Here is a 17,140-nt window from a genome sequence, read left to right as displayed (position 1 = left end):
CACATTACAAATCAAGGTGCCAAGTCTGCTGTGTAGTTGCAGTTTCTTAAGAGACATTAGATTTCTTTTCTCAACCAGTGAATCCAGCCCTTCAGCCATCTGCTTGATTGCTCTGGGTTGGAAGAGGAAGGGCTCTGTAGAGGGGTCAAAAAGGGCTGAATTTAAGCTGTGGTTGCAAAGGTTGACGTTCTACATTGCATCCGTGAAAAGCGGTTCAGAGGGCAGGCCACCTTTCCAGCCAAAATGGTTCCCCAGTCCTGTCCTAAAGGTTATGTGCTAAGTATATTTTAAAAAGGGCTTCTGGGTGACGCATCATTGCAAAGTCTCACTATGTGAACCAAATAAACCACAGAGCAGAGCCTTGGACTGCATTAAAATTAACTATATCTGCTAGACATAATAAAAAATAGCACAATGCTAAAAATCCATTTGCTGGTGTGTCTTTGTTGTGGTTGTTGCTTAAAAAAACTTGCTTACAACTGTCTAGGAAGTAGGGCATGAGCTGCTGTAGTAATAATACTGTTCTTTGAAAACTCTCCAGGTTCAGTGTTCATTTTCTTGTCACCTTGACTGGAGTCCCTTCCATTCTGAAACAGAACATTAAAAAGGCAGTTAAACTCAGTCCTGCAGAGAAGCTCCAGTCAGGTAATGTTTCATTTCAAACTCAGAATGTGGTGTGTTTCTTCCATGTGCTAGCAGAGAGGAGGCAACCAGCACAGACAGATGTGTTCATGGTAAACCATTTGCTATGGTATATTGTGACATGGAAACTGGCCTATTGCCCAAACATTAATGTTTACAGCTGCTCAGGGTACAACTGAAGAATGGTAATAAAGACCACTGTTTTAATGTAAAGTTGCAACAACTTGTTAAAGTGTATAAAATTATTTAACTTTGGTGTTCTGAAGATTAAGTAACAAATTGAGTCTTACCAATTGAGAAGTATCACCTGCAGCTTCTTCAGGACAGTTAACATGATGTTCCTTGTTGTACATCGCTGTAATGCTATAGGTGTGATCTAACGATACAGCATCAGGGTGGAAGATGGGAGCATCACTGGATAATCGCTCTACAATTTCTGCATTCTTTCTGACCATCTCTGAAGTAGTAGCACTACTCTCACATATGATACTTTCAGTATGGAACTCTGAAGGATGTGCTGGCAACTTATTTTCTTTTAATTTGGTATTGTATATTGTGATTTCTGACTCTTTGGCCTCCACCATTTTCAAATGTGGTATTTTTTCTTCCAGCTTGACAGAACTGCACTCTCCTTGCCAATTGGTATTCTTTACCTGGAGGGATACAACAAGATGGACAGTGGAGTTTGGAATGTTTTTCAGCTCTGGAAACTGAACTACTGTAGTTAGCCTAATACCACAAAACAAAACTCATCTGTGGCATTTGTCAAGACTCCATACACTCCAATTTCTGACTGAGTCATGAAAATATTTACACACTTTTTAACCACAGAGGAAGTTAAATTCTCAACAACAGAATTTTTGCAAGAAGTTCAAATTCTGTGAGGAAAGTTAAGTTTGGATGGTAAAACTGGAGAAATTAGTATAAAGAGAAGTTAAGGAAAGGCAAACAGTAGAAAATTTACGCACACACCTTGGACCCAAAGATCCAAGGCAAGTGACAGCAGCAATCTCAACTGGTCACAGTGGTTTCCATGGTTCACAAATAAATTGTGTTATAGTAAAAACATTTTGCTGCCAGATTTGTTTTACAAATTAAAGGGGTGTGGGATGCTCACCAGTGTTTCAGTCTGGTGGTCAGAACTCCCATCAATATCTTCCTCTGCAGAATCATCTGTTTTTTCACCATTTCCTATATCATCCTTGGTGATACCAAATGACATAGGACCATTTTTCCAATAGTTGGTTTTAGATGCATTTTTTTCTAAGCATTTAGCAACTGGATTCTGGGATGATTTGCTCCAAGTTCTGTTGGGCTCAGCAAGGTCATCCTTAAAAGCTTGATTCTCTCCCCGTAAACCAGAAAGACCTTTTTTATAGCAAGAAATGTTACAGTTTTCCTGAACATTAGCACTACTGTTAGGAAGATATTCTTGGGCACTATCCACACACGTCTTTCCTGGTGTGTAATTCTGGTCCCTTGTACAGCAGATCTCAAGCTCTCCTCTCTCTGTTTCCTTGACATTTTCTATTTGCATGGAGTCACCCCTCTCTTTCCAGTGCCTCCTTAGCAGTTCAAAGTCATGTTGATTTTGCTGCTGACTCTGAAGCAATTTGGGCCTTTTCTGCTGCTGCTTTTCTGTATGGCTCATGCTTACAATCCGCTGCAGTTTACCAAACAATGTTGGCTGTGTCTGCTTAGGTCCTTCCGAATCAGTCATGGGCCTTTGCATTTGGGCAATGTGTGTTTGCTCCCTATTTGAACATTTCATATGCGGAGCCTCTTCCTGACGTGTGGGGCTTTTCTGTAATGTATCACACACAGGAACGTCCGTTTGCAAACCATCTTCAGCCTCATCTGACATACCTTCAATGTACCTCACATGCTGCTTCTCACTGCTCACAGTCACTTTAACTGTCTTACTTGGCTTCCTGCAAACATATGAATGGTCTGCCAATATCGTGTCTGATGGAATGTCAGGATGCAATAAAGGTTCCCCACTTAATAATTCTCCCCCTGCATCCACGTCGTCTGGAGCAGTCTTTGTAGCAGTTGCACTTTTGTCAGGAATAAACATGTCCCCTTCTTCCTTCACCCGCAATGGCAAATCCGTAACAGCTTGGTCTGGCTCTGCACTACAGACTGCTGAAGGAAAGATAACAAGCAGCTTTAATGCTCTAATCAATGGAATAGCAGCGAGAAGAACCGAAACAAATCCTGTGCTGTTCATTTTACCTCTAGTAAATAATAAACTAGGCAAAAGCTGGGAAAGGAGCAACAAGTAGGAGCGAAGGTCACATCACAAGACTCCAATTGATATCAAAGTGGGAAAAAGCAAGAGCTTTGAAATTTAGCGCAACAAAGAAGACACTGAAAGTGGCATTCTTTTTGAAATCATTCCATTACCCATCCTGAGTCATGAGTGGTGTTTGTTTTGTAGCCCATGAGGGAAGGGAGGGATCCGTGTGCTTAGGGGTTCCCTGAAGTATGCAGATGCCAAAAAAACTGAAGGAAAAAAATGAAAGGTGTTTTAAAGGCTTCATAAGGACTGTGAATGTGCACAGCAAAGGAAGAATAATAAAATATCAAAACAATCTTAAAACATCCTTCTACATACATCAAGGTCATGAGAAGTAAAACACGCATGGCTCCATCGCCCACTCAATTACCTTGGGATGCCTCTAACTGCTCAGGCCATTTCCTACTTTATCACTGTTTCCTTAGCAACCAGGCCTTCAACAGGGTTGTTGACATTCCCGTCCCTATCTGTTCCTTGGAAACTTTCAAGGAGATGCCGGATTTCACTCAAAACAGCCATAGTAAAACACCGAGTGACCATCTGTGGCACTTTCAGGGTCAGATAGGAAAGGAATGCAGCGTAGGAGTCATAAAATGCAGGCAAACCAAATCAAGCCTAATACATTCTAGCCAAAGGTTCAAGACAATCAGTATTGGAATTTTTTAATTTTTTAAGAAAGGACACCCTGGGTCTTGATAATTCTTAAATCAGCACCATTGCCATTCTAAGAGAACAAGGGAGGTGCTCATGGCGAGTTCGGGTGCCTCTTTTTCCAGAAAAATAGCACTGTAAATAGGCGCTTGTGTTGCAGGTCCAGTATATATATATATATATATATATATGCTTTCGTAGATTTTCACGGGTACAGGAATGCAGGTTTTGGTGTCTTCGGGTGTCTTCCCGTGTAAGAGTCGGGGTGTCTGTGCGACGTTTCGACGAGGTCTCACTCGTCATCTTCAGGCTGGTGCTTTCGGCTTCTTGTTACTGGAACAGAGCCTGTTCCAGTAACAAGAAGCCGAAAGCACCAGCCTGAAGATGACGAGTGAGACCTCGTCGAAACGTCGCACAGACACCCCGACTCTTACACGGGAAGACACCCGAAGACACCAAAACCTGCATATATATATATATATATATATATATATATATATATATATATATATATATATACACACACACACACACACACACACACACACATATCAAATAACTTCCCAAAAATGGATAAGCCCATCGCAAAGAGTAACATAATAATTGTACGTGCATCCTTTCATGTGGGAGACAGGGGAGGAAAGACTGAAACATGCAATAAGCGGCAGTACCCTCAGTGGTGAAGAGCTTCCTAAACGGAGCAAGAGAAAAGGTAGGGGAAATCCATGCCACAGAGATGAATGGGAGGGCAGAGTGGCTGAAATTTGTAGGATGACTGGGTGCTCACCCATGGGAGGAAGCCAGGAGTGTAAGGGTTCAGCACTAAAGGGTGCCAGTAGGGCAGATGTTGGAGGAACAGTCCTCTAATTCACTGCTGATCATAGAAACTTAAAAGGCAGGCATAGCACCTTCTCTGTCCCTCCACCCTCATCTAAGACTAAAAAAAGAAGACGTAGCGATTGACATTTAGAAATCCATGACTCCCCTAGCAAGGATATTCTGAACACACATGTAAAACAGAAATGGAACCATATCACTGAAATAACGTCAGGTCACCACACCAGCCTGGTTCACCCATCATGGTAAACCAAACCATGGCTTAGAATGAACCTGTGAGTGTTCCAAAAGCAGCTTATTTATCCCCAACCTAAGATAGTACATACACACATACATTTGGTTAAAAAAAACCAACCAGCAACAAAGCACACAAACACACATGGTGTGACGGAACGAAAAAGGCACATAAAAGGGGGGGGGGGAGTCAAAAGAAATAATAATCAGATGTTTTACCAGAGAAACCATGGCAACATTTAGTTGCAGTTTCCATTTATATTTGATAACAGTAAGTCAAGATTTAACACACCTGGATAGTCCAGAATGTTTATTCAGCAAACTCCCAGAAAAAATTTTTTTTGAAAATGTTTCGAACACTTTTCTAGTAAGACTTACATTCATCGTTGCTTCTCATCTGTTTATTAACGTGCTCCAGTTTCCAATCCCTTTTTCCGTTGCAGCATTCAATAATTTCACATAAATATTTTTTCAAGCTTTTCTTGTGCACAGAAACTCCCTTTAACAGGGCCACCCTTTTCTTCAGACAATCAAATGTGCAATCTGTCTTGCAGGAAAGTGTAGGCTGGCACATCCCAGAAGCTAAACTAGCACAGACACACCCAAGCTGGCAGGTGCCACTGTGTGCTGGATCTTGGCTGCTGGTTATCTTACAGGTAGGCTTGCTTTTGAGTGAAGGCTGAAAGAATATACAAATATGTATCTCAAGAATTTAGGCAAGAACCTACAAACAACAGATTTTGAACAAACATAGTGTATAAGATCAATTACACAACACTTTATGATACATAATTTATACCTTGTCCTCAACTGGATGGTATAAAAATGCACAAAAGATGAAGGGAAACAGGATTGTACCCCATGTGTAACAGAAAGTGAAAACTAACATCCAATAGCCTTTTAAAACACAGAACATGGAAGCATTAATGTTCAAGATTATCAGCGGAGAAAAGAGGACTGTCCTGTGCAATTTTCATTTGTTTCTTCTGCTCTTACTACTGTTTAGAGTCTGATCACAGTTCTTCTAAGCAGGCTAAACCAAGCCAATTTGATCATCATTCTGCAAGCAGCAGTCTTGCTTAGGGTTCCACAAGGGTCATTCACTAGACTGTTGGTTCAGAATCGCAAAGAAGTCTTGCGAGACTCGCCAGACACTTTTTGTTGAATAAAATGGATTTGTCTTGTGCATGGGAACATTCGAATCCTACCTCCCCCCAGCAATGGTCTTTTATAGGACATTAACGCAAATAAAGTGTAATTATAAGAAGAGCGTGCTGTAGCAGGCCAACAGCCCATCTAGTCCAGCTTCCTATTCTCACAATGGCCAACAAGATGGCCGTGGAAAAATGTGCAAGCAGGAGCCAAGTACAAGAGCATTCTTTCCCACCTGTGGTTTCCAGCAACTGGTGCTCAGAAGCATTACTGTACAGTCATGCCTCGGGTTACAGATGCTTCAGGTTGCATTTTTTCGGGTTACGGACTGCCGAAACCCAGAAGTACCAGAAAGGGTTACTTCTGGGTTTCGGTGGTCATGTATGTGTAGAAGCGCTAAATCACGCTTTGCACATGCGCAGAAATGCCAAATTGCAACCCATGCGTGCGCAGACACGGCACTGCAGGTTGCAAACACTGCGGGTTGCGAACGTGCCTCCCGCACAGATTATGTTCGCAACCCAAGCATCCACTGTACTACCTCCAGCTGTGGAGACAAGGCATAGCTATCATGGCGAGAAGGCAATGACAGCCTTTTCCTCCATGAGAGTTACAAAGGAAGGCAAAGGAAACGGCCATTTCAACTTACCTGAGGGCTAAGCAGAGATGCTAGAGATAGGTCTGCTCGCTCTTTGGTAATGCAAGTCCGTGGCTTCCCATTCTGCAATGCACGACCTTCCAATTCCATTAACTCCACCGGAACCTGCTTATAAATGAATTAATGTCACCACATTTTTACCTGAATCTGAGCACAGAGTATCAACACTCTCTCTCTCTCTCTCTATATGACAATATTCCTGCATTGCACAGGAATGCAGGATCCTGCTGCAATTCCATGATTCTGTGGCTCTGAGTACTTCGTAGCAGTGCAGGGTAGTGCAATATTTTAAAACAAGGATGAAGTTTATGTTGAAGTACTGCAACGTGAGGATGTATAGCAGTCATATGTGCACATAGTGATATTTGGTCCTGCTCCTACTCAGACTAAACCTTTTGAAATTCATGGACATTACTAACTTAGGTTCGTATATTTCAATGGGTCTACTGTGAGCCAGACGTCACCTGAATACAACCCTAAATTGGTTTAGAAATGTGAAAACAAATCCCAGAAGTTACAGGTCACACACCGTGAACTTATGAATAATTCTAATGCATGAAGACAATACAAGTTCCTTTCTTTTCTTACGCTATTCTTACTGTGCCAGTTACATTGCATGTGAAACAGAATTAAGAAATCCTAATGGCCCATCTGAATTTTGCAGATGATCTGCAAGGACATGGTGGTCATATAAAAATGAAATAGAAATGGACATGTTTTGCCTTGTAATTTCTGAATGTAACTTCTTTACTATGCAGCAGATATGTATACTGAGTTATGTATTTCTCTTTGTTTTTCATGCTTTTCCCAAAAACCAATGACGTATACCTTCCCCACCTCCTGCAAAATAGTCAAAAAAGGATTGCAAAAGAAAAATGACTTGTGAGTGTGTGGGTCCATTTCTAGCATATGCATATCTAACCAATGACTAAATGGTAAAGATTATTGAAGCTTACCTGAGAGATGATCAAAGTCTCCAGAGAAAGCTCTGCCCATTCTTCAGTAATACAGGTTTGTGGCTTCCCATCCCTCAAAGCACAATCCTCCAGCTCCATCAGTTTCATCTGAGATAAATGCAGTGGACAGCTACTCTGTTTTGGCTGCTGTGCTTGATGCACAGTTATTTGCTTTCTCTGGATGTTTCCATCTAATTCTGGCACATGCACATCATCATCCACTTGGCTATATGATCTAGACCTATTGATGTTTTCTAAGGCAGAGAAATCATGCTCCTGCTTTGAAGGCACTGTAAACTTTTTGGAAGATTTTACCCTGCCTCGAAAAGTTTTTTGTTTATTCTTAGTTTTTCTTCTCCTTCTAAAAATGGAAGGCAGAGAAAGAGGCTTGAAAGCGTAAGTGCTGGATGGAGTAATGATGGGTTTCTTCTCTGGAACTTTATCGAGGGCTTGAGCACAGCTGGTACCTTTGGATGGAATCCGGCAATCCATGGGATAACTAAACAAGCTTGAAGAGAATCCCATACTTTCCATTAGCTTTCCTTCCCTTTCCAAATATTTGTCCAGTTTATCACTGCAGAAGGCAGATCGGTTCTTCAGTGAGTCCTCTAAAATGCTACCTGAATTAATCCAGAATATGACATAGAGAAAGAAGTCAAACACAACCTCTGAAAATACTTCAATCCCAGTTCTGGCAGAAAAGGAAACTCACAAAAGTTTATCTAAAAATTATCAAAAGATCTCCTTTCTGCAGCATCACGAAGGGTATATACAAAACCAATGTCCTACCTTCCTGCTTAGAAGTGTTGTTAAGTCTTCCTTGCCAGCCTTTTATCTTTCTAAAATCATTGGTTTTCCCAGTCTTGGAAATGAAGGAAAGGGCGGTATCTAGAAATGAAGGTAGCAAAGCAAGTTTATTAACGAGGCACAATATTCATGTCTATAAACAACGGTATACGTATTCAACTAAAAACTAATCATCACATGCATTTACTGTAAGGGGTACTCAACAAGCGACAAGGGCCAGAGTAATAGCGAAGTTAATTCACCAAAAATTCCTTCTAGAAAATAATAACCAAAATAAGAACAGTCACGTCCATTCCCAGAGGGCTCTACAGTTGCACATACTATAGAGAGCACTCCATTTTCCTCCAGAGATGAACCTTAGCCTTCTTCCCAAACTTGGATCTAGAGAAAGAGGAGACAGGAGTTTCCCTACAGCTGCATAGCACTTTGGAACACGGCTGTATGAAGCCCAGTACAGCTGCAAGTACGATCTCTCTCAAGCTTTAAGGTTGGGAAGAAATCTGGGGGTTGTTTTGGTGTTCCACCTCCAAAGCACTCCAAACACCTCAAAAATATGGTGGCAAAATGTATGTACCCCCCACAAAGTCTCGTCTGAACAGTCAGACCTAACAATGCACAATTTACATAATTTATAGCTTTGTTCTATACTGTTTGCATCGTGCGGTGATAATGTAATTTACTAAGACAATGGTTGTACATAGAAAATACAATGAATGGGTTTTTTTTTAAAAAGTTTGCAAACCAACAAGCTCCAGCCTTGCTTTCTGGAGTTGGGAGTGCTGAGACTGCTGTCTGCCACGAAGTTTCAAGCTCCAGTCTTCCTCTCCAGCAGGAAATAGAAAGGGGGACACAGACTGCCCTCTCCATTGCTTCCAAGACTCTCTGAAATGCAACTGTGCGGACAACATATCCTGCCATCTCCCTGTCCCAAGCTGGAGAAGAGGGCCAGAATATTCCCACAGCCTGGAACTCAGATGGAGAGCATGGGTTGTGCCTGACCTCGTTCTGTGCTGCAGCACAAGGTCAGAAGTGAAACCCCATGACTTGTGAAGTGAAACTCTCATAATATCTGGCTGGCCAACAAAGGGCAGCCGGGTTTTATGGACTCTGCTTACCATTCTAACATTTCAAAAAGATACATTATATTTACCTTGACAACAGAGATCTGTCACTTGGTTTTCCCCAAATACATAATCCTTTGAAGGTCTCAGGGGAAGCTGCACACCCAAATATTTCAGGTCAATGCTAAGTGTTGGGTCCACGGAACCCAACTTCAGCCCCACTAGAAGAAGAATACCCCACGTTAGAGATCTTTAAAAGCACGAAGAAAAGCAGGGTGGCCAGTGGTTGCCAAACTAGCACACATGAAAGTCTTTGCGGGCAGGCCTCCCAAACTCTGAGCTTTCGTAAATGTCTCTAGCCCTCTTAAAAAGAAAGGTATAAAACAAAATGTGTAAATACTCTTCTAAGTAATTCATTTGAAATGAGTCACCATGGCTCCTCCTACCTCTCAGTGTTTTTGGCCAAGGAGCGAGTCAGAGCTGTGATTGATAAGTGAGTTGTTTAGACACCAGGCAGCAGGAATCCATGGGTCCTAAAGAGTTGCTGTTTCACTTCCTATACACAGTCGTACCTTGAACACCTTGGTACTCGGACATTTTGGCTCCTGAACGCCGCAAACCCAGAAATGAGTGTTCCGGTTTGTGAACATTTTTCGGAAGCCGAACATCCAACGCGGCTTCCAATTGAGTGCAGGAAGCTCCTGCAGCCAATCGGAAGCCACACCTTGGTTTTCGAACCATTTCAGGAGATGAACGGACTCCTAGAACAGATTAAGTTCAACAACCAAGGTATGACTGTAGTGTAGTTTTCCTGCTCCCGTCTTATTTTCTAATGAAATCTCCTTAGTTTGTCTTTTGTTTTAACCTAGCAACAAGGATACACCTTTCTTATAGGGTGTTTGTCTGATTCTGTAGACCCTAGGAGTTATTTTCTGCAAATACTACAGCAAATAAGAGTGGGCAGACATTAACTATCCCTACTTCCTCAAAAAGGCAAATGTGAAAACTTTACAAAGAGGTTGAGGTCTGCTGTACAGGAACTAAAAACCTGACATTCATTAAGAATTTGCTGAATAGTTAACTTAAAGCACAATGGTATTTCAGCCTACTCAGAAGTAAGTTTCTATGTTTACTGGAGCTTACTCTTGGGTAAGTGGGTTCACTGATAGCAGCCTAGGCTTTGATTTAGGCTTGGCATTTGAGAAAAACATGCTTCTTGTGATGGGCAGAAATTCAGGTAAAGCCTTTTCTAGTATGGAAATGCAATTATTATAAGAATCATAGAGCTTCACTGCGCCAGTACTCTCCAGTTTGGGTTGTGTCATGCTCCCCACACCAGCCATTTCATGACTGGTGCCCCCAGCACTCTCAAAATTTGAAATGTGCTACTAGTTTAGAAAGGTTGGCGACCTCTGAGAGAATCTATAAGCCACCAACTCCCTCAAGCACAGGTGAAGGGCTCTAATACGAATGTGGGCAGCATTCATTAATACAGTGGTACCTTGGTTTACGAACCTAATCCGTTCTGGAAGTCTGTTCTTAAACCAAAGCATTCTTAAACCAAGACATGCTTTCCCATAGCAGTGGGGGGCTCAATTTACAAATAGAACACACTCAACAGGAAGCGGATCATGTTCTGCTTCCAAGGCAAAGTTCACAAACCAAAACACCACTTCCCGGTTTGCAGCATTCTTAATCCAAGTTGTTCATAAACTAAGCTGTTCTTAAACCAAGGTACCACTGTACAATGCATCAAAGTTTAGCTGAATAGACCACAGAGAACACACATGAGAAACAATATCTGAATACTATGTTCTAAGGGCGATATCGAACTAAACCGTTCTGTACAGCTCAGTCACTTCTGGCTGTACAGTGGAACTCCCCTCTCCCCTCTCTGTATTCCCCTGAAATCGGTTATGGTTCTCCCTCAACCCTTTAGAGCATTTTGTTTGGGGTGGCATGAAGAGAGGAAAGGGATGAGAAGTTATGTTGCACGGCCAAAGCTGTGCTAGCTGAACTGTTTTGTTAGATGCTGCTCTAGATAACTATCACAGCAGCTGCGGAATCTATTGCTGATAACATACCTTCTTGAAGACTAGGATGTATCACTTGTCTGTGCCTGAATGACTTCAAATCTTCTAAGAGCTTTGTTTCCAGAAGTTGTAGGTTTATTTGAGAGTCTGTCATAGAACAAAAAAGTATTATTGACACATACAAATATCAAAAAAAGTGTATCACATTCTAACATACAAATAGTAAGAATGTGATACACTTAAAAAAAAACAAAAAACCTACTGTTTGCTTAGCAGTCTTAATTTCTCCTGCACTAAGGCCGCCCCATCAGTGTCAAGAGTACCTGAATCATATGTAGTCAGGAAGGAAGCTTCTCCATTCTGTAGTCCTTCTCTTCTCCCAATTTTATCAAGTCTGTGTTTATCAAGAACTTCCTGTACATAAAGAGGGACTACAATAAGTGTTAAATGCTTAAGCAAAAGTGGCCTAGACACCCTACCAAGAGTCAAATTAATATTAACAAGATTTAATACATACTAGAGCTGAATAAAATGGTCTGGATTTTAAATTCTGCATGATCACATACAAAAGGCAAGGTCACAAGTACATAAAAAGAACACCCTGCTGATTCGACCAGAGGCCTATCTTGTCTAGTGTGCTGGATGCCTATGAAAAGCCCAAATGCACACTTCCCCTGATATTGAAGTCATTAACATCGCCTTCTCCTCCACAAATTCACCCTTTTAAAGCCATCCACACTGACAGCCATCACTTCATCTTGTAACAGAAAATTCCGTTGTTTTTACTATGTACTGAATGAAGAAGTATTTCCTTTGGTCTGTCTTGAATCTTCCCACATTGAGCATCATTGGACTGCTCTGGGTTCTAAGTATTCTGAGAGGGAGAAAGAAGCCTGCCTGTCCACTTCTCCACACTATAATTTTTACACACACCCATCACATCCCTTCTTAACCCACGTTTTTATTAGACTAAAAGCCTCAAATGTTGTAACTTATCAGTGAGCTGCCACAGTCCCCACTTTGGTTGCCCTTTCCCAACTCTGTAGCATCCTTCTTGAGGTGCGAACACAACCGTACACAGAACTCTCCAAATACGGTTGCATCACAGGTTTATAGAAAAGGATTATGGCATTGACAATTTTATTTTTTATTCCTTTCCTAATGATACCCAACATGGTCTAGACACTCACATTCAGAGCTATTGAAACTGAAGAGCGTGAGCGTCAAAGCATAGAGGTCCCGCCACCCCAAATCTGCAATTTTCACAATTAAAAAAAGAAATGCACATTTAGCTTTCAATCTGTCTAGTATAAACTATGCTAGACAATATTAAATTTAAATGATAGATTTACCTTTGATGCAAAGGATGCAAAGAGGACTCCATCTATATCCTCGTAATCAAGCACGAGCTCTGGCTTGGCAAAATCTGGTCCCACATTGCTTGTCATAGCAGACTTTGCTGTGAATTTCAGGGATGGTTCAGTCTCAATCACTTTACGTGGTCTTCCTCTTTTAGGTGGACCAAACAACACATAATCTGCTTTCTTATCAAGACCCCTTCCCAACACAGCCTTCTTGACTACATTTTTCTCTTTTCCTCCATGAATAAATTTGGTTGACGTAGGGGGCAAGAGGTTGAAACTCATTGCTTTTTTTGTTACCATATGGCTGCTGTATGTTTCAGTATTTATCCATGGCGCATCTTTGCCCAAATAGCATTTCTCTGTGTTATTGCTTCTGAAATGAAGTTCTTTATGTTTTGCTTCCACAACTTTAAGCGGGCTAGCTAGTTGGTTATTTTCAAAACAGACAGGCAATGAATTTACTGAATGATTCAAAGAAGACTTCTGTGTCTTATAAGAAGACAAAAGAGCTTCAAGAACAGAGATGGTCATATTCTTGGTGGTACCACAGCACTTTAAGGAGGCATCAGGCACTGTCCCACTACCCAATTTTAAAGTTTTGTCTTTGGCAACGCTCTGTGGTTGCTTGTGGGATTCAAGGTCCACTTCTCTTCTTCCTATTTCATCACAGTTTTTCTCCAACTGTGTCTCTGAAATCTTGTTTCTATCTCTACAGAAATATTTTTCTGTTGCTTTATCAGCGCCTTCCCGGTTCATGAGTATCCTCTCTGTATGTACCCTTGGCCCATAAACATAGTAATCTACAGGCTTATCTTTAATGGATATACGGATATCATCATTTGAGTTCAGCTGTGATTTCACACGGGAATCCTTTTCACCAGCTGTTGGACTGGAGAAAGGAAAACAAAAACTAGATCAATATAATTGCAGAAATTAAATAATATCCTAATCAATTTATTTTGTCCAGTTTATCATGCATTTGTATAAAAATTATGTATCTGCTGTTATTGCTAAGTAATGCAAAACCCTAATAGCTGTGCAGTTTATATATAGCTTTAGCAGCTTCCATTACTAGTGTGAAAGTAAATCAGCCTTCCTTTATCCATCAATCAATACATACATCATTCAGGTTACCTGTGATACCATATATATTTTCTAAAGCAATACATTTGCTGGATGAAGAGTTTGGATTTGATATCCTGCTTTATCACTACCCTAAGAAGTCTCAAAGCGACTAACAAACTCCTTTTCCCCTCCTCCCCCACAACAAACACTCTGTGAGATGAGCGAGGCTGAGAGACTGCAGAGAAATGTGACTAGCCCAAGGTCACCCTGCAGCTGCATGTGGAGGAGCGGGGACGCGAACCCAGTTCAACAGAGTACAAGTCCACCACTCTTAACCACTACACCACACTGGCTCTCTGGATGCTATAGTCTCTCTGGATGCTATAAACTCAGACCAAATTTTATTTTAGTGTCACAAAATTATTTCCTTCTGTATTCCCATCTTCTTTTGGTTGATTTGGAAGTAAGTTCCAGTGAGACCTTCTCCCAATTAAGCATGCATAGAATTTTGGCCTCATGTACCTACCTGGAAATAATTACTTTTAAGTAAGTATGCATAGAATGGGACTGACTGCCAGCTTTAGTTTAGCATTTACAGTGGTACCTCAGGTTACAGACGCTTCAGGTTACAGACTCCGCTAACCCAGAAATATTACCTCGGGTTAAGAACTTTGCTTCAGGATAAGAACAGAAATCCTGCGGCGGCAGCCGGAGGCCCCATTAGCTAAAGTGGTACCTCAGGTTAAGAACAGTTTCAGTTTAAGAACAGCCTTCTGGAACAAATTAAGTTCTTAACCCGAGGTACCACTGTATTTATTTAAATCAGAGATGGGGAACTTTTTTGATCCCACAGGTCAGATTTTGACCTGGCCACACCCTGTAGATCAATTTTGACATATGGGCAGGACAACCTACCTGTCAATCTCAGGACATCTGTATGATGCCACATGATTGATAAGTGGGTCATCCTGCCCACCTGTCAAAATCACTTACACTGGGTTCCGAAGCGCCCAACAGTCAACTGGGAACTGCAGCCAGCTGGCTGCCAGGCACTTGGAGAGTGACAAGCATAGAACTGGCAAAGTGCATCTACATGCAGGTTCCCTTTATGCTCCAATCCTATGCACACTTAATTGGATGTGGGTCTCTCCGAATCAAAGAGCCTACTTTACTTCATATTATTTAAACCTATTTCCTGCACTCCCAAGCCTGCGCCCGCACTTACTAATGAAATCATTAAAAGTTACTTCTTTAAGCTACCACTTTAAACGGATACTGCTGGGACTTCAATCTGACCCCTCTGAATTCTAGCACAACATTAAAGAACTCTAATGCCCATCAGTATTCTGATCATGTATTAGGTGGCAACTACCACCTTCTTTTTCTAGGACTACAACTCACACCAATATGGCACAGAGGAAAACACACACACACCAGGTAGACTGCATCAGATACAAAATGCCATGCTGGCCAAAGCAACCACTTATCTTGACTTTCTGTATCTGGCTGCAGCCAATCACATGCCACAGCAGAGTTTTAGAAGTAAGGGGAAACGACAATATTCACCTTCCGTTTCTCCCCAGCATCTCACTATTGTAAGAGTATGATGATTTGAGCTGGTACTTTCACAGAGCTTTAATTTTTTTAGCCCCCATCTCCAATTCTGCATGCTATCCGCAGTGATAACAGATACAAATAGCATCAAAGGAATGACATAAGCACACTTAGCACTAAGTGAGTCAGAAAGCGGTGCAGGGAGGCCAGGGCACTCACCGGTGGGGAAGATCTCATCTGCAGGCTTAATGTGGCCCAAAACACATCTCCAAAATACCCAACCAAGCCATTTCTAATAAATTTCACCGATCCATCAAACGGCATCATGTGACATCTTCTATCAACCATTTTGAACTGCCTACCATATGCCACAGCTTTCCTTGGGATCGCCATAAAAATTATGTATTCTACATACAGTTCCCACAACACTAAGAGCAGCCAAGATTACCAACATGGGGCTGGAATGGTTACAACATTTTGGGTGTTTAAGTGTAGGGAAAAGGTAGGGGACACACACACACACAAGATAAAAGCCTATAAAATTTTGCATGGTTTGGGGCTATCCAATGAAACTGAATATAGAATGGCCCCAAACCATTTAGGACACAGCACATGTTAAACTATGAAATTTGTTACCATGAAGTGTAGCAATGGCCACCAACTTGCATGGCTTTAAGAGGATTAGACAAATACATAGAGGACAAGTTTATCAATGGCTACCAGCAATGATCGCTGTGTTCTACCTCCACCATCACAGGCAGTAAGCCTCCAATTACCAGTTAATGGGAATCACTCATCCCCAATAATGATAGATATGCAACTGTACCATTCAGACGCATCACATTTTGTGTCTGGAGTAAATGTTTCTTTCTCCAAAGAAGTTTTATACATCTTCCAAGCATTACATGAAGCATCTAGGTCTCTTTGCTTTGGATCCAAAACATCACCTTCAGTGAGACACCTGTAACTGCTTGTAAAGTTAGAAACTCTATGTCTTTTCTGCTCTGGGCAATCATTTTGCATTGCCTTATGTTCAGGTCTGCTGCTCAAACCAGCTTTCTTGAACCCTTTGAGAAATGGGTTGTAGTCTATTTTCAGTTGTGCCATTTGTATGTTTTGATAGGCAGTCACAGCAAAGAACTCTGTCTGTGGGAAAATGAAGGTATGGACATCAGGACCATTTAGCTGAATAACCTCTGTGACTCTGTCAGCAAGCACCAAGTGTAGCCGAGGTAGATAGCGGTGCATAGAGTGCAGAATGATATGCCCTTCCTGGTCCAAGGTATTGTTAGTAAGTTTGAGTTTGTAGAAAGAGACCGGCTGCTGCATCCAGTAACGGCCAGTAGAAGGTGATTCAGGGTGAATGAATACTCTTCCCAGCACATGGGGTTCTGCTTTCCAACTGGGCTCCCAACTATGGCCATTCCATTTATAGCGTAAGTTGTCAACTGGAGAAATATCCATGACCAAGATATACTTCAGCTTGGAGTCTAAGCCTGTTATCCAGTATCGACAGTATGGAAACATCCGCCTTCCCTGCTTAGTCAAAATCATTTCTGTGCCGCGATAGTAGAACTCATTCCACATATTGTTGTTGTCCAAGGTAACAGTAATGCTTCCTGAGGTGCAATCTGCTGGAAGGCAGGTCTTCACTTTCGATTTTACTGGTGCTGCAAGGCCATTGTCCTCCTGATTTGAAACTAAGTCTCCTTGGTCAGCTTTTCCAGTGATCTGCGGCTGTTTCATGAGAACGTAAAGAGCAGGCACTTTACCCAACGCCTTTCCACCATCCTCATTCCCAAAGGCCATTGGTTGCTTCTTCATCAT

The 17,140-nt window shown here is 41.7% G+C and overlaps 1 protein-coding gene and 1 long non-coding RNA gene across 5 annotated transcripts in view; one reads left to right on the top strand and one right to left on the bottom strand.

The window, feature by feature from the left end:
- Positions 1 to 1,391, top strand: part of LOC309542664 — a 6,626-nt gene extending 5,235 nt beyond the window's left edge. The window contains exons 4-5 of the long non-coding RNA XR_014224344.1: positions 542 to 645; positions 1,254 to 1,391. This is a non-coding gene — a long non-coding RNA (uncharacterized lncRNA). The remainder of the gene's footprint in view (positions 1 to 541; positions 646 to 1,253) is intronic.
- LOC309541346 (MAX gene-associated protein-like) overlaps positions 1 to 17,140 on the bottom strand; it is a gene marked incomplete at its 5' end in the record, with an annotated part of 24,193 nt that extends 7,053 nt beyond the window's left edge. The window contains 12 exons of one of the 4 annotated variants that reach the window (XM_082239139.1): positions 478 to 587; positions 933 to 1,295; positions 1,760 to 2,787; positions 5,042 to 5,342; positions 6,465 to 6,581; positions 7,430 to 8,049; positions 8,219 to 8,317; positions 9,387 to 9,518; positions 11,382 to 11,477; positions 11,654 to 11,744; positions 12,683 to 13,583; positions 16,140 to 17,140. In XM_082239139.1, coding sequence (XP_082095265.1) covers positions 478 to 587; positions 933 to 1,295; positions 1,760 to 2,787; positions 5,042 to 5,342; positions 6,465 to 6,581; positions 7,430 to 8,049; positions 8,219 to 8,317; positions 9,387 to 9,518; positions 11,382 to 11,477; positions 11,654 to 11,744; positions 12,683 to 13,583; positions 16,140 to 17,140 — 4,859 coding nt within the window. Of the gene's footprint in view, positions 1 to 477; positions 588 to 932; positions 1,296 to 1,759; positions 2,788 to 5,041; positions 5,343 to 6,464; positions 6,582 to 7,429; positions 8,050 to 8,218; positions 8,318 to 9,386; positions 9,519 to 11,381; positions 11,478 to 11,653; positions 11,745 to 12,682; positions 13,584 to 16,033; positions 16,081 to 16,139 lie in introns of those variants that run through there. The other 3 variants (XM_082239141.1, XM_082239140.1, XM_082239142.1) reach the window with 3 other exon arrangements.

The sequence above is a fragment of the Podarcis vaucheri genome (genome assembly GCF_965113315.1).
Source record: "Podarcis vaucheri genome assembly, chromosome: 1".
In the NCBI taxonomy this organism is placed as follows: domain Eukaryota; kingdom Metazoa; phylum Chordata; class Lepidosauria; order Squamata; family Lacertidae; genus Podarcis; species Podarcis vaucheri.
The sequence above is the reverse complement of the archived record's forward strand: the minus strand, read 5'-3'. Positions and strand labels throughout refer to the sequence as shown.